The 23,630-nt window shown below is 33.9% G+C and overlaps 3 protein-coding genes across 3 annotated transcripts; 2 read left to right on the forward strand and 1 right to left on the reverse strand.

Annotated features, from left to right (window-relative positions):
- The first annotated feature begins 1,048 nt into the window (after nucleotides 1–1,048).
- Nucleotides 1,049–9,739, forward strand: LOC120077118 (fatty acid amide hydrolase). The gene is made up of 20 exons (XM_039031015.1): nucleotides 1,049–1,481; nucleotides 1,586–1,695; nucleotides 1,809–1,869; nucleotides 2,362–2,552; nucleotides 2,656–2,785; nucleotides 2,909–2,986; nucleotides 3,060–3,207; nucleotides 3,426–3,538; nucleotides 3,721–3,796; nucleotides 4,882–4,953; nucleotides 5,516–5,567; nucleotides 5,996–6,076; nucleotides 6,165–6,248; nucleotides 6,395–6,498; nucleotides 6,980–7,072; nucleotides 7,302–7,370; nucleotides 8,021–8,085; nucleotides 8,670–8,731; nucleotides 9,127–9,222; nucleotides 9,377–9,739. Exons 1-20 carry the CDS (start codon nucleotides 1,403–1,405, stop codon nucleotides 9,431–9,433), a joined length of 1,821 nt encoding a protein of 606 aa, XP_038886943.1. The 5' UTR covers nucleotides 1,049–1,402; the 3' UTR covers nucleotides 9,434–9,739.
- Nucleotides 9,740–16,352: 6,613 nt separating this feature from the next.
- Nucleotides 16,353–20,441, forward strand: LOC120077797 (protein trichome birefringence-like 12). Its single transcript, XM_039031836.1, has 4 exons — nucleotides 16,353–17,038; nucleotides 18,176–18,313; nucleotides 19,540–19,789; nucleotides 19,879–20,441. Exons 1-4 carry the CDS (start codon nucleotides 16,506–16,508, stop codon nucleotides 20,158–20,160), a joined length of 1,203 nt encoding a protein of 400 aa, XP_038887764.1. The 5' UTR covers nucleotides 16,353–16,505; the 3' UTR covers nucleotides 20,161–20,441.
- A 284-nt stretch (nucleotides 20,442–20,725) lies between these two features.
- Nucleotides 20,726–23,426, reverse strand: LOC120077796 (glutamyl-tRNA reductase 2, chloroplastic). The gene is made up of 3 exons (XM_039031835.1): nucleotides 22,804–23,426; nucleotides 22,183–22,424; nucleotides 20,726–22,089 (listed from the first exon to the last, which is right to left on the reverse strand). Exons 1-3 carry the CDS (start codon nucleotides 23,063–23,065, stop codon nucleotides 20,962–20,964), a joined length of 1,632 nt encoding a protein of 543 aa, XP_038887763.1. The 5' UTR covers nucleotides 23,066–23,426; the 3' UTR covers nucleotides 20,726–20,961.
- Nucleotides 23,427–23,630: the final 204 nt, after the last annotated feature.

The following is a 23,630-nucleotide window of genomic DNA, read 5'->3' on the forward strand; positions in this document are numbered from 1 at the left end:
AGTTTTAATTTCTACTTCTTGTATATTTGTTGCTATAGAAGCTTTAGGGAGAATATATTTATGGTATTCGTATTGCTTTTGAAGCAGTGTATGCATTTTGGTTTGTACTTAATTTTTTTTTTGTTTTAGGATAGTTTTGTCATTTATAATTGATATTTTTGTTATATAAATTTGTTTTGCTATTTTTATAATTTTGAAATATTTTTACTATTTTTCTAAATGAAACCTTAAAATTTGTTATTTCTCTTGTCATCCCTTAAAAATATTTGTTAAACACTAACACAAAATGCCTTCTGTGTACATTGGCAACGCAGGTTCAACCAGTTTTGATTCAAAATTCATAGTTCAATTCTATATATATTTTAATAATATTTTAAAAATTGTCTAAAAGAAATTTTTAAATTTTAACTTTTAAATAAACATTACTAATTTAAGAATCTTATAGGTAAATTAATAAAATTACTATTATAAAAGTAAGGCTTTTTATTAAATTAAAATATTATTTTTTAAAAAATATTAAAGTACTATTTTTGCTCCCTAAATGTCTAATTTTAATTCATATATTTTAAATAAATCTTAAATTTGATCTCTCGAAATATTTTAATTTAAAATTAATAAAATAATATGTAGGTATGTTTAAATTTATATTAAGAATACTAAAAGATAATATAAAAAAAATCAACAATAAACTAGAAGTATGAACTGTATTTAGTTTTCAAATTTTTTATTTATTTACTTAAAAACAGTATTATTGTAAAAAAATTATAATTAATATATCAAGTCATTTTGTGTTTTTTTAAAATTTATTTAATATTATCACATTTGTTTTAGAAGATTTAATATTATCATATTTATATTATTGTCTAAATACTAGTAAATATAATATTTATTAAAAAAACAACCTGTTTTGTCATATATTTTTTAGAAACTCCGAAGATATTACTATTACTATTATTATTATTATTATTATTATTATTATTATTATTATTATTATTATTATTATTATTATTATTGTGTGTTCCCCTTCATTACCCAAGTCACAAGAAAGTTCAAAATTCAATTCCATTCAACTACCAAGTGACCCAGGCAATTTCACTCGCCTTCAATCTTTTTCTTGTTCGGTTGGTCCTTGCGAGGAATTTGGGCGGCAATAACACTGAATCACTGATACCCAATACCCATATGCTCCTTCGCCACGCCACGCCTCGCCTCGCCTCGCCTCAATCCTCTCTTTCATTTCAAACTTCGTCTTCATCGCCTTCCTAACCCTTCCATCATCCCCCATTGTCGTCTTTCTTAGACCTTTCTTTTCAAATGCAATGACTTAATTGTTTCCTTCAACTTTGTGTCCATCTCTGTCTTCCCTTTCTTTCTCCAACGAAATTCAGAAGCCCCCTTTGAGATGGGGAAGAAGCGTGTGATGGTACCGGTCGAGAAACTTGATTTAACGGCGGTCAAATATGAGAAAGAGGTCATTCAAGGTGTTATTCTAAAACCCCTTTTTATTTCTTGGATGAATTGTGATTTACTGATCGAAATATGTAGGGTAGAAATGGGTTGAAATTTGATTTTGATTTGGTGGCAGCTCCTCATTTGGCTGGGTTTCTCTTCAAGCTTTTTGTTGGGATCCTCGAAATGCCTGTTATTGGTTCTTTCGTGGTCTCCGTACTGAAGAAGCAGAACAAAATAGAGGAGGTCTTTTGACTTTTTGTTTCTTTTCTTTATCTTCTTTTTGTTTGATTATTTTGAGCTGCTACTTGTGACTGGAGGAGATCATTGAAGTTTCTTTGTACTCTTGTCATTGGCAGTTGTTGCTGAATACAGTGATACCAGAGGCACCTATGTTTAAGCCTGAATTTCCTCCTCAAGGTCCTTTGTTTTTTATTGAATGATACAATCCTAGTTAGTTGCTTACACATTCGGTTTGTTCGTCAAACTTTCAGCAATCTAATCAGTGTCTTTCTTTAGATTGATTGGTTAGGATTATGGAGAGAACCACTCTTGATTCTATCAAAGTGTAATGGATTTTGATTTAGTTGCTAACATGAGCGGAGCTTAGCAGTTAAGTCACAACTTCTTTCTCTTCAGGTTGGAGGCTCAAGTCCCCACCTAAACATTTGTTGAACTTAAAAAATGTATAATAGATTTTGATTTAGATTTCTCTACTGGGAATTGATAATTACCTTACCAATTGTATTTCAACGTTGAGGGTAGTTGAAATGGTGAAATTTTAAATGGACAAGTTGTCATAATTTAACTAGGCCTTTGCATATGATCAACCAATTGAACAACCAAAATGCTTCCGAATAATGTATGATCCTCTCAGCACTGAAATGCTCAATATATATCTTATGAATTTAGAAGAAGAGCCTGTTATATCCATCCTTGATGAAGATGGAAAACCCGAAGACCGAGTAGACATAGCTTTGAATTGTCTTCCGCATTATGATCCCATTGCCCATGTTGAGACAGACCCATCTTCACCATTCAGATATTGGAAAATTCGTGATTATGCACATGCTTATCGGTCAAGGCGTGTGACCCCTTCTACGGTATTCCATAACTAGCTTCTAGTTGCCTGGAGATGTTCATTTGTTGTTAATTCAGGTCACCAACTGAACTAATTAGAATTTTTCCATTACGACATTGTAATAGGTTGCAGAACAAATAATCTCAGTTATACAGGAGTTCAATCACAAAAAACCATCCGCACCTCTATTGATTTCTTTTGATCCTGAGGAAGTCATGAAGCAAGCTGCTGCTTCTACACAGAGGTTTGAGGAAGGTATTGTCTCTTGTTTCTCATCTCCTTTGCACAATTCTGCTATCTTTTGTTCCTTTCCAAGTGATAAGGGATGATTAAGAAAAGATAAGTTGCAATAAATGCTGATTTGCTTTGGTTGTTTAGGGAATCCACTGTCTATATTGGATGGGATATTCATAGCAATCAAGGATGATATCGACTGTTACCCTCATCCAACTAAAGGTTAACAATTTTGAACAGAGCCAAAACTCTTCCACAAAGTCTTGAGATTAAGGTTTTTATTTTATGCTTACAGGTGCATCGACATGGATGCATGAGGTACGCTCTGTGCAAAAGGATGCAGATTCGGTTTCTAGGTTGCGTAGATGCGGTGTAATATTTGTAGGGAAAGCAAATATGCATGAGTTGGGTATGGGTACAACTGGAAATAATCCAAATTATGGGTATGTATTGCTTATCACTCACTTGACAACGTTAATTGATGTTGGAGATGCTTCTGTTTGGTATTATATAAGGCTGTATGCCTGTATCACTATCACTTCAACTGAGAATAAACCATGTTGAGCTCTCTACAAATTGAATGGTGTTGGAGGTTGCATTTTTATTATATGATTGGCAATTGTCGAGCCTTATGATTTCATTGGCTGATTTGGTACTGCAGAACAACGAGAAATCCTCATGCACCTGATAGGTACACAGGAGGGTCGTCTTCAGGTCCTGCAGCAATTGTTGCTTCTGGTATATGTTCCGCTGCACTTGGAACAGATGGTGGAGGTAGGGAACATAATTTCATAATTTTCTTAGATTCTATATTCTTGAGTTTCTGTATTTGACTTTGTTATGTAACAAGGTTGATTCATTCCAATGAAAAGGTTTATTTTCTTCCAGCAAATAAAACTGAAAAGTCATTCGTTATTAGTTCATTGTGAAAATTTTAAGATAATGTATAATGGCAGGTTCGATTCGTATTCCTTCCTCCCTTTGTGGTGTTGTGGGCTTAAAAACAACGTATGGGCGGACAAGTATTAAAGGGTATGCCCTTCAACTAATATATATTAAAGAAATATACTAGGTAAGAAGCAAACCGTTCAAGACACAAGATATGAGCCCGACATGTCATGGATATGGTCAAACATTCATTTCCAAAAATCCAGGACACATCAAGTACACATTTAACTATAAATTATAATATAAAATTTTCAAATATATATTATTTTTATGTATTCTAATATTTCTCAAGCAAAAAGTTTTTTTTAAACTTTACAATGCTTATGGATTTATTATGTCTTATGTCAAACTTTTCCGATACATCCAAACCAACTTATTCAAAATGCTTGAGCTCGGTTTGTTAACCTTTTCTTTCTTTGAACAAGATACAAAGCTTTTCATTTGATAAAAAAGATTAAAGGAAACTGTAAATAACGGAACAAAATTGTAACAAAAAGATGAAGACATTCCAAATAAGACTTATATCTTGTAAATGGTATTTTGCTAGGTTTCATTCAAACCAATTCTAAGTTTAATTGCCGAGGAAATGAGTTGGATGCTTTTCATGTTAGGATTAAAATTATAGTTCAGGATGTAGCCTGTGATGTGATATTATAGACTAATTGGTCCATGCACGTCAAAGGTGAAAATACTCATTATGGGAGCCAAAATCATTGTCCCTAATCACACTGTCTGGGAACTAAGAAGGGAGTAGTAGTGATTAGACCTTTATCCTGATCCTTTTCATCCAAGTGCCTTGGCTTAATTATATATTTTGCTCTATTTCTTACTGTAATGTAGAGATACGTGAATATTTTATTCATGAGTATTACCGTGCTATCCTCAAAACTTTATGACATATATAACTAGGATCTGACTAGATGTGGATTAAATGAACCTTTTCTAAATTATGTGCAAGACAGATGAAACACGTGAAGTCTGAGTCTGTAAGCTATAGAATTTAGAATTTTTGACATAGTATGTTCTCCCAATGTACCTTGTAAATGGTAAAGAGGTCTGAACTTCGATTATTAGGAATGATGGGAGTTGAGGGTATCTCAGTTACCCTTTCTCTTCTCCCTTATTCATGGAGAAACGATGGATCTCAATACTGAACTTTTTCTTTGCAGTTCACTGTGCGATAGTGGGACTGTTGAGATTATTGGACCAATAGCATCGTCGGTGGAAGATATCATGCTAGTGTAAGTTATTCATATTGGATGTCACCATATGTTGTGGCTCATTGGTCTAGTCTAAGCATCTCTATACCTGGTGACATTACAATCACATTGCATTACTCACCAATTATGATAAAAGAGATGAAATAAACGCTCCTAGGATGTTTTTGACGGAACTAACTTTCTTGGAGCAATCTTGATTAAAACTCAATAATCAAATCTGATTTTATTAATGAAGGCCAAGCCTTTAAATAGGGAAGGGAGTACAGGCATGTCTAATAACTAACTAAAGAGGAGGTATGAACTACAATAAGGCTGTAAATTTATCTAAACATAAAAATATATGGAAATTCATAAAATACCCTACATCAGTTTTGAAACTTTAATAGCTAACTATATGACATATTTATTCACTCATTGTTACCATTACTTTCTTTAGTAGCTGGTGCTGCATGCTACTAATTAAGCATAAGCATACTCATCTTTTGATTTTGAACTATATGCTGAGTCGCTGACCATTGTTAATCTTTAGTGTCATGTTGATTGATTGAGAGCGTTACAGTCTTCCCTTTTTATGTCTTATCAGATATGCAGCAATTTTGGGATCCACTTCTGAGGATAAAATCAGCTTGAAACCAGTAAGAATTATAGGCTTGTAAATAAGTAATGATAGAAACTTGAAACCAGCCAAGTTTTGGATTGGTAATTGAATGAATGTACGAACAGCTTGAACTGCCCACTTTTTTCACACTTGCTTAATATCAACCCTCTGACCGTAAGGCTTTGATAAATGGGAAAAAAATGTTCTCTTGGAGTTGGCCTTATTGTATTGTAGGCCTCCCAGGATTGGTAAGTGAGCCATAAACACAATGCAAAGAGTGGGGCCTCTAAATTCACGGTTATCATAGAAAAAAAACAGAGGAACTAATAGGCTGCTATTAATTCACCACCCTTTCCTCCCCAAGTTGTGGATGACCATTGTCTACCGATGAACTGTTGATTAAGATGATCTATTTTTCTTCCATATATAAATTGACAACTTAATCATTGCTGTGCACATTTCTAGGCCCCACCGTGCTTGCCAATTCTATCATCAGATGATAATTTGAATATTTTGGGATCATTACGACTGGGAAAGTACTCGCCGGTAATTTATTTTCTTGTGATCTAGTTGGTTATATTTGATCATTCTATGTATGGGATGTTTTATTGAGCATTTGACTCGTCTCTAACAGTGGTTTAATGACGTACATTCAACTGATATCTCTGAAAAGAGTGAGGACATTCTTGAACTGTTGACGAAAACCCATGGCTGCAAAGTAAGCCCATTGTTTTGATTTCTTTCTTAAGAAATGGCTTATTCAGCTTTAAAATGTATGCTAAGAGCAACATCTTGTCTTTCCCAGCTAATACATGTACTCATCATGCTTACACGTTTTGTATACTTTATATGGAAATTTGCAAGATTGTAGAAGTTGTTGTGCCTGAGCTGCTTGAAATGCGCACTGCTCATCTTGTTTCAATTGGTTCTGAATTTCTTGCTTCAGTGAATCCTGACTGCGAAGATGGGTATGCTATTTTGGCTTTCCGAAACTGGCACCGGAAGATTTATCACATTTCCCGCATCTTAAGAATTCCTGTAAAAGAGATTGAAAATTTCTAAATTTAAACAGTTGTTTCTCAATGAAAAAGAAAAATTAAGATTCAAAAGATTGGATTTCTGTTTCATGAGGTCAGGGTTGCAATTAGCAATAGCACCTTTTTCTCTTCAATTGCAATATAACTTTTCAAACTTGTTTGGGAAATTTATATAAGGTATGCTTCAGAATCCCATCCCCCCAAGTTAACTAGAGCAAAAACGTAGTAGAAGGTTGCTCTTTGTATGCATCCCTTAGAGGATAAACCTTAATGGCATCCACACTTGACACTTTTTCCTTGTTTAGCTTTCCTAAGTGTATGCGCTGACTCTCCTCATTTCGGGCTTTTTTCAAATCAAGATAATATCCAACGATTTTAGCTTTCATATGATGTGGGTATCTATTTTCTTCAGGAAAGGTAAAAAATTGACTTATGACAGTCGTACCAGTTCGGCACTATTTCGGTCATTTACTGCATCAGATTATGTGGCTGCACAGTGCCTTAGGTGAGATAAACTAGGGACCAGAACTATTCATATCTTAAATAATCATTAGTATTTAGTGGTATTTAATTTTCTTACATTTTTTTATATGGATATAAGTATGTATTTTCACAATTATTTTATAACATTTCAGCTTAATTAGTTCTTAGATGTGTTGGCTTTTCCATATTCTGTTTCGTTATGATTCTTTACCCCCTCAAAATGTGAATTATGATGGTATATTTTATTTTAGGCGGAGAATAATGCATCATCACATGGAAATTTTCAAGAAGGTTGATGTAATCGTGACCCCGACAACTGGGTATGTTTCTCTATCTCCACTCCTGTCAGTGAATTGAGTCTGTGGAGTCTGCTTTAATGCACTTGATCATTTAGACTGAAATTGTTACACGGTAGATAATATAAAGGAAAGATGGATCATAATCAACTAGGAAAAAGAACAAACTTCTGTTGTTACAGTATCATGAAAACTTTTTGTAATCAATCCATTGAACGATAGAATTAATATACTCAATTTATTATTATTATTATTATTATTATATTAATATAAATATTATCAATAGTTGGTTTCGTGGTTTACAATAGAGAGGATATACATAAATTGATAATGCAAGGAAATATGAACAAGCACCCCAAATAATTTTCAGAAATACTATATCTACGTCTATTGACATGAATGGAACTAGATACATCCCGGTTTATGTGGAGGATTTTACTGCAGGTTTTCATGAAGAAACCGCACTTGGTATTTCACATCAAGTCTCAATGTTCCTTAGAATCTATATATCTATTGAAATTTGTGAGTTACTAGTGAGACAATCGTCCGTTCATTGTAGAAAGATACCAAACATAATTTATCTCCCTTTGGATAGGATTGGTTGCCACTATAGACTTTGCTTTTAAGTTATATTAATTTTCTTTATCTAAACTGTGTTCCTTTCATTATAACAGCATGACTGCACCACTTATACCTCCCAGTGCTCATAAATATGGCGAGACGGATATGCCGGTTACAGGTTTGTGACCATACTGCAAATTATGGTTTGAGTGTTCTCTGATTACAAGCAACCTTTCAAGAAAACTTTTACCATACATGCCTGATTTTTAAAAGGAAAAAACCAAAATTAAAAACGTCCTTCAAGTCAAACATACCCTTCCTTTTTGGAAAACATTGCATCTAATGAACTTTTTGACTGCATAGATATATTTATTGTTAGATGATATATAATTAAATCTACCTTCACCTATTAGCTTAAGTTTTTGGGCAATTGGTGATTTAAGATGGTATTACAGTAGGTGGTCCAAGAAGGTTTTGTGTTTTAAGCCCTGCAATGTTATTTCCTCTCCATTTAATATTGATTTCCACTTATTGGATTTTCTTCATATTTCAAGCCCACAAGTGGGGGGAAGTGTGAAATGATATACAATTAAATCTACCTTCACCCATCAGCTTAAGCTTTTGGATCAATTGGTGATTTAAGATTTACATATTCTCTTTCATTTTTTTATGGAAAATCTCTACTGGACTATACATATATGATATATCTATATCCATATATACTTTCACTCGCGACAAATTTCATGGCTTGAATAACGTCAGGTTATCTCATGCGGTTCATCACTGCGGCCAATCTTATTGGACTCCCTGCCATTTCTGTCCCAGTGAGTCTTCCCCCAACACCCTATATTTAGTAAATGATTGATTTATGTGCATTTGTTATATTAGAAGTTTGATGGGAGAAATATATTTGGTACGGTCCAGTGACTAGTAATATTCATGTTCTTTTGGGTATTATGCTCTCCGCAATTTTTTAATCTGTTTTTGTAAAGAGAAAAAAAATGCAGGGTAACGTTATGATTGGGGTATTAGTTATAAAGGTTATTACAATGTTGGTTAAAGATGAGTGAAAAGATCCTCCATTTTTCTTCTCTCTAAAAGAAGTGTTTCCTTTTAATGTAGCTTTCATTCGCAAAATATTTGTGATAATCTATAAATTCAGTTTCATGTCCTCCATTTACCAATGTTATTTCTCTTTTCCAATTTGTTTATCTTTCAGATTGGCTATGATAAACAAGGCCTCCCAATAGGCTTGCAACTGATTGGTCGTCCATGGAGTGAAGCTACAATATTACGTTTGGCTTCGGCAATAGAGGTACATATTTCTTATTTCTTGTTTCTCATTTCGTGTTTCTTGTCTTTTTTCTTGAGAAATAAAACAAGAAATGAAAATGTTACTAAACAATCTAAGAGTAACGGTTTCTATTACCTCTTTTTGTCAACTAACAAACTTCTCTTGATTTCCCCAGGAATTATGTGGAAACCCGAAGAGGCCAATATCATTTTATGATGTTCTAAAAGGTTAAAAGACTGAAGAAATTATGCTAAGTTCAGTCATTTCGACCTCGGGAAACTTGATTTGATGGCTTTGAAAGAGAAGAAATAAAAACATTTTTCGCATTGTAAGGATGCATATTTCGCATGAGAAATTGTGTAATTGTAGTTTCCATATGCTTTTAGGTGATTCTGTGGAGAGGGAAAAAAAACCCTTTGATCCAGCAGCCTCTTCCTTACTGGTAAAGAGTATTGAGAGAGCTAAGAATGTGATCATTTACCTTTATATATTAATAATTAAAATTAAGGAACTTCCTTATTGACATCCCTTTTATATATTTGACTTTATTTACATTCTTAAGTTTAATGTAATTCCTATGCTTTTCAAGATTACGCTTTTCAAGATTACATTATTGGTGCAACATTTGATAACTAAAAAATAAAAAATACTAATCATCCTACTAGAGAATTGACAAAGCTTTATTGCCAAGATTACAAGGGTAAAAGTAGGATTAAAATAGGTTAAAAACATATGGGATGCAAGTATACAAGATGGAAATAGAGCACGAGGAAAAATAGGGAGCTAGAACATGAAGAATACTTAAAATAATATTTGTTCACTATAGCGAAAGATTAGAAAACTTTTTGAGAAACTAGATCAAATATTATTTCGACACAATTTTTTAGGGCATTCCTAAAACGGTTCCAAGAACATTTTACACTTTTAGAACTATAAAATATTTCATAACAATTATCTTTTGGTAGAGACTTGCCTAGTGAAGAATTTGAGGGATACTACTAAATTAATGTGCCCTATAGGAAAAGTATCTAAGAGATGCTACTAAAACAATGTGCCCTATATCCTATAAATCATCTTTTTACTCTAAAAAAAAAAAAAAAAAAAAAAGAATAAAAAGTTGTTATCATGTGGAGGGAGAAGTGTTTGGCTTAAGGAGTTGGAGTTGGGGAGAGCTGAGTTGACTCCACTTCTTGTTTTGTCGAAGGAGTTCGTGTGTTCCACGATTAAAAAACATCCATTTTATGCTTTTATTAATTCCTTACATTGTGGCTCAATGACTTGACAACTCATTAGACTTCACAACTCTACTCTTGGTCTATCCCTCTTGGAATAAGAAGGCAATTTATGATTTTTTTCCTTTTCGTATTTGTAAGATACAACTTTTTTAGTTCAACAAAATTGTAGTGAAAATTCGAACTTCTAACCTTTGTAAGTATATGTATTAATCCGTTGAGCTATGTTTAGATTGACAAACAAGATCATTAAAAAAATAATAATAAAAAAACTATCCACTTTAATCTATTTGTATTAAAATTTCAGGTTGGCAGACACAATCATTAAAAAAAATAAAAAAATAAAAATTATTCACTTTACTCTAATTGTATTAAAATTTTATGTAAATGCGTTAACCCTAAATTAAACTATTTTAGTTATTATTTAACCAAAATATAAAATGATCTTTAAATTTCAGGTAATTTTAATTTATCCATGTTTACAATTTCTCAAATTTACTCTATCCTTACTAAAGTTTCTCAATTAATAATTTTGTTAACATATGCTTTTTTTTTGCTGATGTATATTTTTGTTAATGTTACTTAACACACAAGACATGACTAGTCCTCTAATAATATCCAATTTTTTCTAATAACATGCTCCAAAATATTAATAAAACAATAAATTTATGGCTTAAAGTTTGCAATCATGATGTATAAATATGTAATTCATACCATTTAAAATCTCGTTGATGTGCATCAATGTTGAATTTCATCAAATTACACTCTAAACTTGAATCATTGTTGCAATATATATTATCTTAAATTTGAAGATACGTTGCAACATTTACCATCTGATTAGTTTTCACTTGAAAATAACACACACATGCACTCATATGCATCGGACAGTTTAATATCTATTATATACATTTTAAAGTTTAGAAACTTAATGGCCATAAAATTGAAAGTTTAAAAATTTGTTAAGCACTTCATAAAGTTCAATGACCTATTTTACACAAAACTTGAACGTTTTGGACTTACTAAATATTTTAAAAGTTCAAGAACAAAATAGAGATAAACTTGAAAGTTTAAGGATTAAACGGGAAAATTAAAAGGATATTGTCCTTTTAAAAACTATTTAGGAAAATAAGGTTGTTTTTAAACTATTTGTAAAAATATTGTTTTTTTTTTTTTTTAATAACTCGAGGGTTCAAAATTCGACCAAGGTAGGTCGAATTTTGAACCCTCGACCTTGCCCTTTCTTTCTTTTTTTAATTATTACACATTCCACCTTCTTCTTTCTTTCTTCCTTTCTCATTTTATAAAAACAATTTCTAAAAATATTTTATTATTTTATTTAAACTCTAAAAAGAATAAATTAAAAAAATTAATATCTCATTTATATAAAAATAATTACAAAAATCAATGTGTCCCACAAAACGGATGTCATCGATTTCGAGCTGGTTGTCGTCGTCGACTTCAAACTTGAGGTTGCTCGGGTTCTTCTTGATGTTGCTCTGGTACCTCTGCAGGCGCTTCATAATATAAATATTCATTATGCTCTCCACGACCCCGACCATGTCCATGCATGTATGAAGACGAAGGACCAGCCTTTGAGTCATGATATCCTTAACCAAATGTTGGCATCATCATCATTAGACTAACATAATCAGTTTGACTCTGCGTCTGTATCATAAGGGGAAACTCTTCCACATTATGTGCAACCTCATCAAACTCATCCTCTTCCCGAACAGGTCCTCTACGTCTAGGAGCTGGTGGAGGAACAATAGGTGTATTATACATATAATGAATTTCCTCCATATAGCTTTGGTTGTCACTACATATAGCAAGCTTGGTTTGGATCATTTGCAACCTCAACATACGTTGATAATTTGTAGTAGTCCTCAATAAAATCTTCATAGTTCATGTTAAAATGTGAGCAAACGACCATAAAATGCGAGCATGGAATACCAAATGCTTGCCACTTGTTACATGAACAGTACCGCTCGGACCTGTTTAGCCTCAATATTTGAACGTTTCCTCCTTTGGCATTGAGACTATGACGTTCGGTCTTCACATGAAATACACCTTCATATCAATCGTATGATTGTACTTCATGTTTACTAGATCTGTCTCTTATACACATCTAGATGTGTATAAGAGACAGAACCAGTATAGTTGTGTGAGAATAATTTGTATTAAACAAAATACAAGAAGAGAAATGGAAATGGAAATGGGAGGAGAGGAAGATGATTTCGAAGGCTTATTTTCGAAGGCAGTGAAGGGGCAGTGAGCTATGAAGGGGCAGTGAGTAAATCAAGGGGAGAAGCTGTCTCTTATACACATCTAGATGTGTATAAGAGACAGTTATACAATTGAGTATTGTCAACGTCCACAGAAGCTACAATTGGGTCATATTCTCGAATACTATCCAGTACATTCATATCCAAATCATTGAATGTATCTGAAAGCATCTCATGTTCACGACCATCGAAATCTAACTCTTCAAATTCGTCATCCATTTCTGTTCTGAAGTCTCTGTACAGGTTGTTAGCCGCCATATCTTCATTATCACATGGCGATGCAACTGACTCCGGATCAGGATCGATACATTGAGTTGGATCTTCAAACTGGTTAAATGATGTATTAGGATCCACCCCTATCCTATTTACATTTACGTACAAATGCACTAGATTTGGTAGTGGCATTGTTATTGAGAACATCAAGTTCATAGCTTGTGCATTCGAAATAGGGAATGACATAAACCTTATTGATTCTGATGGTTCTAGGTTTGTCTCTTATACACATCTAGATGTGTATAAGAGACAGCCAATATAGTTTGTATTCAAGGGTTGTGTGAGAACAATTTGTATTAAACAAAATACAAGAAGAGAAATGGAAATGGAAATGGGAGGAGAGGAAGATGGTTTCAAAGGCTTATTTTCGAAGGCAGTGGGGGCGGTGAGCTATGAAGGGGCAGTGAACAAATCAAGGGGAGAGGAGTGAGCAAAATCAAGGGCAGTGAGCTATCGAGGGAGTGAGTGAGCAAAAATTTTCGAGGGAGTGAGTGAGAAAAAATGAAGAGGATGTGGGTTTAAAAGAATGTAGGTTAAGTGTTGAACACTCGACCCACGAGTTTGGGGTGGTTGAAGAGGCATTAAGACTATGGTAGAGCGACATGAATGCGTCAATGCATGTAGGGAATCGGAGCAAGGGAATCAGATCAGTGGCGGGCATAGGGAGCATGCATGCAGTTGGTCAATGCATGCAGGGAATCGCGCAGGGGAATCGGAGCAAGGGCAGCATGGTGATAGAACCTCACACCTTTTTTTTAATTTACTTGATAATAAAATCAAGGTTGACCATATTTTTTCAGACTTATTCAATTATAGTCAATTTTAATATATGCACTTTCATTAAACTTACTCAATTATAGTTATTAGTTGTAACAAAATTATGTTATTGTTGTTATTTTTTCATGAGTGATTATTAGCTTTTTTTCTCATTGGTCGTGTATGTATATATATATATATCTATATATTTCTATGAAAAGTAAATAAAGTGAAGACAATTATGAGCGAGATCCTCATCATGAGCGAGATTAAGCATTTCTTTAACAAACTGTCTTCCTAGCGATGCTCACCTTACCAGTGAGATTCAACCCACATTTCTAGCGAGATTCCCTTCTAGAGCGAGATCTCCATCACAAAATTAGCGAGATTTTCTTTTAGAGCGAGATCCTCATCACAAAATTAACAAGATTTCCTTCACTTACTTATCTTCCTTGTCGAGAGTTGAAGTTTCGACTTATGTATGTCAAAACTTCAACCTTCGACAACTCTATCATCACAAAATTAGCGAGATTTCCTTCACCCACTTATCTTCCTTGTCGAGGGTTGAAGTTTCGACTTATGTATATCGAAACTTCAACCTTCGACAACCCTAGCATCACAAAATTAGCGAGATTTCCTTCTAGAGCGAGATTCTCATCACAAAATTAGCGAGATTTCCTTCACCCACTTATCTTCCTTGTCGAGGGTTGAAGTTTCGACTTATGTATGTCGAAACTTCAACTTTCGACAACCTCTAATATACATATTGTTTCCAAGTTTTTCTTTGTTTGTCGAGTTCTCAACGCTCGACCTCTACATTAATCGAATCCTCAACCCTCGACTTCTAGCCTCGAACTCCCAAAACAACAATATTTCTCTAATAAGTTTCAAAACAACAATATTTCTCTAATAAGTTTTGAAAACAACCATATTAATATGAAAGGTCCAGATTAAACCTTTAATTTAACCTACTTTGTAGTAAAATTAGTGGGTGCATTAGCATAAATTAAGTAGACATTAGAAATTAGAATTATTTTTAGTACAACAATGGATGTATTGGAGATTTGAACTTTTGACACACTTACGTCCATTACTAGGGACCAGCAAAAATTATAAAATGTAATTAAGTATAAACTTTAAATTTGATGAAATTAAAAGTTTAGGGTAAAAATTATACCACTTAACTCAGATTTTTTTTTTTAAATGGAATTTAATGGATAGATACAGTAAATGACCAAAAGTGTTGCTCGTTTGATAACGTTCCCATTTCCTATTTCTAGTTTCCTATTTTTTGTTTTTTGTTTTTGTTTTATTTTTTAGAACAAGAAACATGACTATGGTTGATAAGTATTCCTGTTTTTTGTTTCTTAAGAAAAAGAAATAGAAATAGAAATAGAATTTTTTTATAACTATTTCTCGTTTCTTTTTTTTTTTCTTTTGTTCATTTTTTTGTAACAATATAATATATATAAAAAAGATATGTCATACATTAAACATCGAAAAAGATATTATCAAAAGTTTATGTCATCTAATACAAGTAAGTCTCGATAACAACTAAATATAATAAAAAGTTGTATCATATCCTTTATATGTTGTCTAAATTTGATCAGCACTATCATCTGGTCATTTGTTTTAAATGATGTCAAGTCAAATCCAACTTAATTATATAATTATGTAAATGTCATGGTCGTAGAATATTAATATTAAGCTAATTGAATATCTAAATCAGCAAAATTTGTATTTTAGTACTCAAAAGTTGAAATTTATATAAAAAAAATTAATGTACAAAATAAAAATTAAAATAACATATAAATCTAAATATTGAAGAATTTTAAATTTTAAAATTAATAAATATAAATATAGCAGTAAATATAAAATTTAGTAAAAAGATAAATAAAATATAAAAGATGGAAACAAATATAAAAGAAAAAACAAAAAAAAACCATAAAGTGTGGGAGTTGAAATTTGAAATATAAAGAAAATAATATACATATTGGAATTTAAAATAATATATAAATCTAAATATTGGAGAAGTTAAAAATTAAGATTAAAATAAAATATAAATATTGAAGAATATTTTTATAAAGAAAAAATTAATAAAGAAAAAATAAAAATAAAAATATAATGAAAAAAACAGATTCTTCAAAAAATAAAAATAAAAATCGAAAATGTCCCTTCAAGTGAATTTGAATCCATGATTGGCAAAGAGAAGTCAATTACTATGCGTACCTGATACCAATAAACCAAAAACTGATCATAATTATCGGTAGAAACGGTGAAATTGAAATAGAAACAGGTAGTCATTTTTAAAAATGTTTTTTTTAAAGTTAGAAATAAAAAATAGAAACACTTATTAAATAAGTTCGTTTCTTAACAAATGAAAAACAAAAACATAATAGTTATTAAATAAATTCGTTTCTTAAAAAATGAAAAACAAAAACCAAACGAAAAACAAAAACATAATAGTTATTAAATAAATTCGTTTCTTAAAAAATGAAAAACAAAAACATAATAGTTATTAAATAAGTTTGTTTCTTAAAAAATGAAAAACAAAAACAGAAAATGTTGTCCTTATAAAAATAATACCATTTCTGAAACCAAAAAGGAAGAACAATCAAAGTTTTTTTTTTTTTTTTTTTCTCAAAAAAAAAAAAAAAAAAAAATGGAGGTTCTGTATAGAAACTCTTTACTAACTCGCCGGATCAACCACTGATTCAGTTTTCTTTCTCCTTCAATCCACCGCCATAAATGAAGCTCTGCAATGCATCGTAAACTCATCCGACCCCTCTTCCAATGGATGATCCTTCTTCCCCTCTTGATCCTCTTTCTCTACTCCTTAACCGTGTCTCTTCACGCACCCACTTCACCATCTCCGCAAATAAAAAAGATTTCTGCATCGCCCACATGCAATCTCTTCAAGGGCCAGTGGATTCGAGACCCCAATCGCCGACCCATTTATGATGAGACTTGCCCATTTCATAGAAACGCCTGGAATTGCTTGAGGAACCAAAGAGAGAATATGGGTATAATCAATTCGTGGAAATGGGTGCCTCAAACCTGCGACTTGCCCCGGATTGATCCTTTCAGATTTCTGGATCTAATGAAAAACAGGAATATTGGGTTTGTTGGTGATTCTTTGAATGAGAATTTCTTGACTTCGTTTTTGTGTAGTCTTAGAGTGGCTGATTTGGGTGTAAAGAAGTGGAAGAGGAAAGGGGCTTGGAAGGGTGCTTATTTTCCAAAGTTCAATGTGACGGTTGCTTATCATCGTGCAGTGTTGCTCGCCAAATACAAGTATGATTTGTAGCTTTTCTTTGCTAATCTTGCGACTTACCATTCCCAGCTTGAAATGGGAAGTAGCTTTTGGTGGTTAGAATGTTTAGACTTTTTTGTGGTCTAAGTTAGCTCAACGATTAGAACTTCAGAAGTAAGATTTCTAAGTTAGCAACCATGAATTACTTAATTCTGTAATATGACTTTGTAAGAGGATCTTTGGTTCAAATTTATTTGCAAATTTTTTAGGAGCGGTTTGAGACGTTGAGTTGACTATTATAATCAGTGATTATTATTTTCTGTGTTTGTGGTACAGATTATTTTAGTTTGGGGTACAAATGAGAGAAAGTGGATACAATATAGTAAAAACGGTAGACAATAAGAGTTCTCAAATAGTTTTATTGTAGCTAAGTAAATACTGTAGCAATGAGGTTTTCAAATAGTTTTAGCTAAGTGTAGGTTATAATAATCGGGAACTTCCATTATTATAGTGGGAGGCCCAAACCAAGACAAGTTGGGACCAAACGCCCCCTTTAGTATCTTGGATCCCTCTAATGATGTTTCCTCTAATCTTGTTTTTGAGAGGGGTACATTTCAGCAATGTGGTGAGTTTTGTGGTTGTAGAGAGTTTTGCAATATATGAGAAAGTTTAGATTAGTCAAGATGTAGGCTTACTTAGGGAGTATAAATATCAAACCTGATGGTTTTCTTTCTTATTTTGCTGATTTATGGACTGCAGTGTAGGTTAAGCTATGATGTGCAATCATTTTTAGTTCAAGGGGATATGATATCTTATCCACTTCAGTATTACTTACACAATATGTTTGTTTCAAATAATCAAATTCTTATGTTTCTATTAAAGAAAATTATTATATGAAACGTACTATAACTTCAATATCATGTCACATTTACCACTTAGTTCTCAAAATTTACTTTTGCGCTGTCTAAACAATGTTATATCTTTAACAGATTATTTATCAAAATCGGATGTGGTTATAGCAATGTATCATTTGTTGAAAGAAAAAAAGTTTCCAACTTTGAACCAAAGAAATAGTCCGTTTGTGGAATTAAATCCTGACAAGTCTATTTGGTTTGTTTTATTTCCTTCGCATGAATAGTTATATTTATTCTTATGTTCTTGTAACTGATTAAACAAAGGTGGCAGCCAAAATATTCTGCTTCTGATGACCAAAGTCAATCAGAAGGAGTATACAGAGTGGATGTTGATATTCCTGCAGATGATTGGGCAAACATCACCAACTTCTACGATGTTCTTGTGTTTAACACTGGCCATTGGTAATTTCTTTTTCCCTTTTAAGCAATATGACAGTTAAACACAAATTTTCCAATGCCTTCATTGCACTGCTTTTATATGTTAGATACTAAATAGTCTATGTGAGTGAGTGATTATGTTGGAAGGTTATGTAATTTGATGGTTGGAGGTTGGAGGTTTATAGATAGAGGGGCAGCATTTTATTGACATTGGGCTCAAGAGAGGAAACTGAGTTGCTTGAAGTACTAAGATCGTATCATTGTATTCCATTATTATTTTGGCTATTAAGGCGAGTCTGGGTTTTCTGGTTTTTATTGTTGTTGTATGAGTATTAGGGATGCAGGGTATAATTTAAAGTGAAATTAAGGTACATTATTCGGAGAAATGCCAGCGCTGTTGTAACTTTAATTAAGGCATTTTAGAAAGGTTGAGAGTCCTTGGGTGACGTGTTGTCCCCCCTTATTTCTATCTCTGCGTAAAGATTTTTGTAATTACCCTTTAGACTTTATTTTGTTCGACTGGAGCTTCTTTCCAGCAAGCATGTAGTTGTTCGATATGGTTGGGCTTAGAAGTCAGATTGGCAGCAGCCGTTTTCCTTAGACATTCATGGCGTCCTGTGAGTCCACTAGTATATGATTTTGATTTTCGTTTTAGGTAAAGCATAGAAGCAAAATAAGCTTTCAAGATGTGTAGTTGATTAACAGAGTTTGAACTCTTGGAATGTGGAAGCACTGTTGTTGGGACATTGGGTTTTAGTATCATAGGGAGATTAAGGAACAAGCTCGCCTAAAATTTAGAAAGTAATCGTTTGAAACGTGAGTTAGATACTATGACGTGAGATTAAGATAAACCAAGATCTTATTCTTGCAAGTCGTTCTTTGGCCACTACATGTAATGGTAGGGGGGGTTATCCTGTGCAAGGGAAGCCCAGACTCATGTAAATTGATGTCTTGTGTGATTTCTTAACATTATTTTTAGATAATAAATTTTTAAACTGAATTTTTCCAAGTCTTCTCGGCTGTATATAATTTTCTTTACGTATTTTCTTAAAAGAAGAAGCCACACTTTCATTTAGAGGAACAGAAGGGAGAAATTAACCCAGTGATGTGTTCTTCCTTTGGTAGCTCGTCCTTGACTAACTTAAAACGTGTACTAACCTAGTTCAAGTGTGCACCATGTAAAAGCTAAAAATCGCTTTCAACTCTTTAGTTGCCATTTTTCTATCTCACAAGGTATAATTTCTTACCAGGTGGGGTTATGATAAGTTCCCAAAAGAGAAACCTCTAGTTTTTTATCGTGCTGGTCAACCGATACTTCCAGCTCTCGAGATGATGGATGGACTCAAACTTGTTCTTAAACTTATGGTCTCCCGCATACAAAAAGAAATTCCTGGCAAGACACTTAAGTTTTGGCGTCTACAATCCCCTAGACATTTTTATGGTGGTGAATGGAATCAAAATGGCAGCTGCTTATTCAATGAACCCCTTGAAGAATCTCAGGTGAGCAAACCTTTTCCTTTCAGTTAAAATTTGGGCCCTCTTTTAACTTTCCTCTTCCACAAGGTGATTGAGTAATAATACCTGGACAGCTAGACATTTGGTTTGATCCAAGCAACAATGGGGTGAATAGAGAAGCAAGAACAATAAATCGCCTCATCAACGAGGCAATACGTGACTCGGATATTGAGGTTCTTGATCTCACTCACTTGAGTGAGTTCAGAGCAGATGCTCATCCAGCCATTTGGTTGGGAAGAAAAGATGCAGTAGCTGTTTGGGGACAGGACTGCATGCATTGGTGCTTACCAGGAGTTCCAGATACATGGGTTGATATTTTGTCCGAACTCATCAGTCATCACTTAAAGACGAGATAATTGACGATAAGAATAAGAATATGTTCGAGTTCGAGTTCGAGATGTTTGCAGATTTCCCATGAAGATCCTCCGAACGATATACTCATTCAAATTGAAGTTCTGGTTCTTGAACATTAAGACATTGACAAGATAAAAGACAAGCATAGCTTAGTATAAACCAAGGGCAGTTTTGTGAGAGCCATTCTAATGGAACAGCACTGTACTGCTTTCTGTAGGGAAGTAATCTGATAATGATGATTTTTCTAGAAAAAGTACAATGAAAAGTTGAGTTTCTTTTCTTCCTCTATTGTCTCACTCGCACCAAATGATTCTTACCAGATTATAGGTATCATTGGCAGGGTAATTTCTTCATTGTTGCTAATCAATCTATACTCTATTTCAAATATTGTTATCCAATTCAGAACTTTCTTTTACAAAGTTTTGGCCTTTCTTGAGTTGGGATGTTTCAAGAATTTTGTAACTGTCGACTTCAATCGACCAAGCAAAGTATCCCAAAACTTGTTTATCAGATTAAGAATTTAGGAGATGATCTGAACAATGATTAAAAGGCAACATCAGCAACATGTTTTCACCAAGTTTCCTTTATATTACAGAAAACAATAAATCGACTGCAATTGTGAAATTTTCTCTATAATCTCTCATTTCAATACATATTCTGCTACTCGCATCTTCGGGCAATTTGCCGCACAAAATACAATGGAACAGAAACTGAACCGTCAACCGTGTAAGGTTACAAGCAGTCACAAGCCATGAATGCTGTAACTGAAAGAATATCAACAAAACCATTCAAAACAATGGGACCTACTTCTGGCCACGTTCAACTTTTGCTCTAATCTTCTCTTCCAATACGGACAAATCTGTCTCAAGATCAAACATTCTGTTAATAGCATGCATATTCTGAAGTATCTCATCCAACGTCCGGCTATCATTGCCATCACATCTTAAGTGCTGTATTGGACCATGAAGTAGTTTGTTAGCTATACCCAAGCTAAGATCATTGATGGCCACTTTCTTTTTCTTTGGGATGTCTTCACCCATCTTAGACAAACATTTGTCTAGTTCAGCAGCCCTGATCCTCTCAACATAAGCTCTAAACTTCTTGATGGTAGGAACAGTTTCAAGGGAATCCTTCCAGGCTTCAAATTTGTTTATTTCTTCTGCAATTATCGATTGAGCATCCTGAACTTTCCGTAACCTATCCTCCTTATTAGCAGCCACAACTTCCTTGAGATCATCCACATTGAAGACAGACACGCTCTCAAGATCTGATACACATGGCTCGACATTCCTCGGAACTGATATATCAACAAATAAACGTATTCCTGTTTCTGTACATGTAGGGGGTAGCATAGCTACATGCTCCTTCGTAAATAAGGGCGTTTTTGAAGCAGTGCACGTGAAGATGACATCTACCTCTGCAGCACATGCTAAAATCTCTGAGAGGGGTTTGTAGATTATCTCAACATCTTTGAGTTCCTTGCTTAGAGCATCAACACTGTCCTGAGTTCTGTTCACAACCACCATCTTCCTACATCCTTTTGCGACCAAGTGTTTGATCACAAGTTTCCCCATTTTTCCTGCACCAACTACCATCACTTTTGCAGTAGCATATGAAGATTCTGGAAGTTTCTTCTGTGCAAGCTCCACAGCAGCTGAACTGACAGAAACCGACCCCGAGGAAATGTTGGTCTCAGTTCTAACCCGCTTTCCGACACTGATTGCATGCTTGAACAACCCACTAATTTTTCTGTCAAAACCAGCTACACCTTGTCCTGTTTTAACAACATGTTTCACCTGAGCAAGAATTTGACCTTCTCCAAGCACAAGAGAGTCAAGACCCGCAGAAACTTCAAATAGGTGTTGAGTTGCATCATTATTGTATAATAGAACCCTATGCTTACAAAGCTCTAAAATAGGAATTCCACTTCTCTGCCAGATGAAAAGAATAAGAAAATTAGAAACATTGACTTAGAAAGTGATATTGATCGAAACAATATGTATATATGTAATTATACTACACACCTTGGACATCCATTCTGTCACTTCTTTAACCCCACGATGTTGCGACAATGCTACAACATAAATCTCAATCCGATTACAAGTACTAAGAACAGCAGCTTCTTCTATATGGTTTAGAGAACAGAGTTCACCAATGGCCTGAGGCCATTGAGCTTCTGGAATGGCAAGTTTCTCACGCAACTCTACTGGTGCAGTGTGAACATTAAGACCAATCACCACAATACTGCTCCTTTCTCTTGTATATCCTGTTCAAATGAAAAAAAGGTAACAACAATTAGCTCCCTCTACATCTTTCAGAGCTTCCCATGACCAAAATTGCTTCCACTGTGAATTTAAACCATTCTTGGGAAGAAAAAGAAAAATATAGTTAAAACACAGAAGTTCCAGAAAGCTCAGGAATTTCGTGCGTTTCCATGATCAAAAGGTACAACAAACAACGAGTTGCTATCGAGATTAACACACATCTGAAATAACCACCGACCAAAATATTCCAATCAAACTATTAATTCATTGCAAAAGAAAATCTGAGCAAATCTATACCATATGCAGAAGACGTTTTAAGCAAATGAGCATTCAATACAAACACACACATCATCTTAACAAATCTGAAATTCAAACACTCACTATTAACTGAAGATGTCTTAAGCAATTCAAGAGCCGAAGGAGCAAGTGCATTCGAACCAATCAGATCGCTTCGAACCGAGGTGGAATTGGGATCGATCTCGCACCTAGGACCCCAAGAACCTTCCCTCTTCAACACAAGTCTGTTACCCTTAAAGGGCTTGAAGAACACACGCACCGGAGAAGAATACGACGTTGAAGGAGCAATAAATTCAACACTCGGACGGACAAAGCACGTCATCAAACCCCCCACAGCCGCCGCCATTGGCAGAAACAAGAAAACCAAAAAATGCAGCTCCTAATCTGAAAAACCCCTCACCAGATCAAATCGAACAGGAAAGCGCAATGCGAAACCGCATCGGCCGGGGATGGGGCTCGCCTTATATATGTATATACTCCTTCGACGAAATGAATCGATGGTTTGACGCGAGAAATTCAAAGGATCATCTTTTTCATTTCTGAAATTCTATAATGGAGAAAGATTCAAAGATGGGGTTTGGTATTTGGTGCGGAAAGTTTGACCAAAGAAAGGGACACACGTTTTGGTAGAGCTGATGGGTCCAATGGCGGCAGCCATATGGCCGGAAAGGAAAGTTCACAGCTGGGCAGGTAAATTATAAATTATGCCCTAATTTACATTCGTTGACAAAAGAAAAATGTGCCCTAATTTTATATTTGATTGTTTAATCAAGAAAGAGTCTAATCACATCAAGAATATTTATGCTTTCACACTCTTGACTAATGAGAATGAAGGCTTTGGATAAAAAAAGATGGGAATTTGGGTCATGTTTACTTCTTTTTGTAAACATTTTATTAAGTTTGTTGTCAAG

The sequence above is a fragment of the Benincasa hispida genome, chromosome 5 (assembly GCF_009727055.1).
Source record: "Benincasa hispida cultivar B227 chromosome 5, ASM972705v1, whole genome shotgun sequence".
NCBI lineage: Eukaryota > Viridiplantae > Streptophyta > Magnoliopsida > Cucurbitales > Cucurbitaceae > Benincasa > Benincasa hispida.

Excerpts from the sequence above, each read along its gene's own strand:
- LOC120077797 (XM_039031836.1), top strand. The coding sequence starts at position 16,506 with ATGCATCGTAAACTCATCCGACCCCTCTTCCAATGGATGATCCTTCTT. Across the intron at positions 17,039-18,175 it reads GTGTTGCTCGCCAAATACAA|GTGGCAGCCAAAATATTCTG; the intron begins GTATGATTTGTA and ends GATTAAACAAAG. Across the intron at positions 18,314-19,539 it reads GTGTTTAACACTGGCCATTG|GTGGGGTTATGATAAGTTCC; the intron begins GTAATTTCTTTT and ends ATTTCTTACCAG.
- LOC120077118 (XM_039031015.1), top strand. The coding sequence starts at position 1,403 with ATGGGGAAGAAGCGTGTGATGGTACCGGTCGAGAAACTTGATTTAACG. Across the intron at positions 7,371-8,020 it reads ATCGTGACCCCGACAACTGG|CATGACTGCACCACTTATAC; the intron begins GTATGTTTCTCT and ends TCATTATAACAG. Across the intron at positions 8,732-9,126 it reads TCCCTGCCATTTCTGTCCCA|ATTGGCTATGATAAACAAGG; the intron begins GTGAGTCTTCCC and ends TTTATCTTTCAG.
- LOC120077796 (XM_039031835.1), bottom strand. The coding sequence starts at position 23,065 with ATGGCGGCGGCTGTGGGGGGTTTGATGACGTGCTTTGTCCGTCCGAGT. Across the intron at positions 22,425-22,803 it reads TAAGACATCTTCAGTTAATA|GATATACAAGAGAAAGGAGC; the intron begins GTGAGTGTTTGA and ends TCATTTGAACAG. Across the intron at positions 22,090-22,182 it reads TGACAGAATGGATGTCCAAG|AGAAGTGGAATTCCTATTTT; the intron begins GTGTGTAGTATA and ends TTCATCTGGCAG.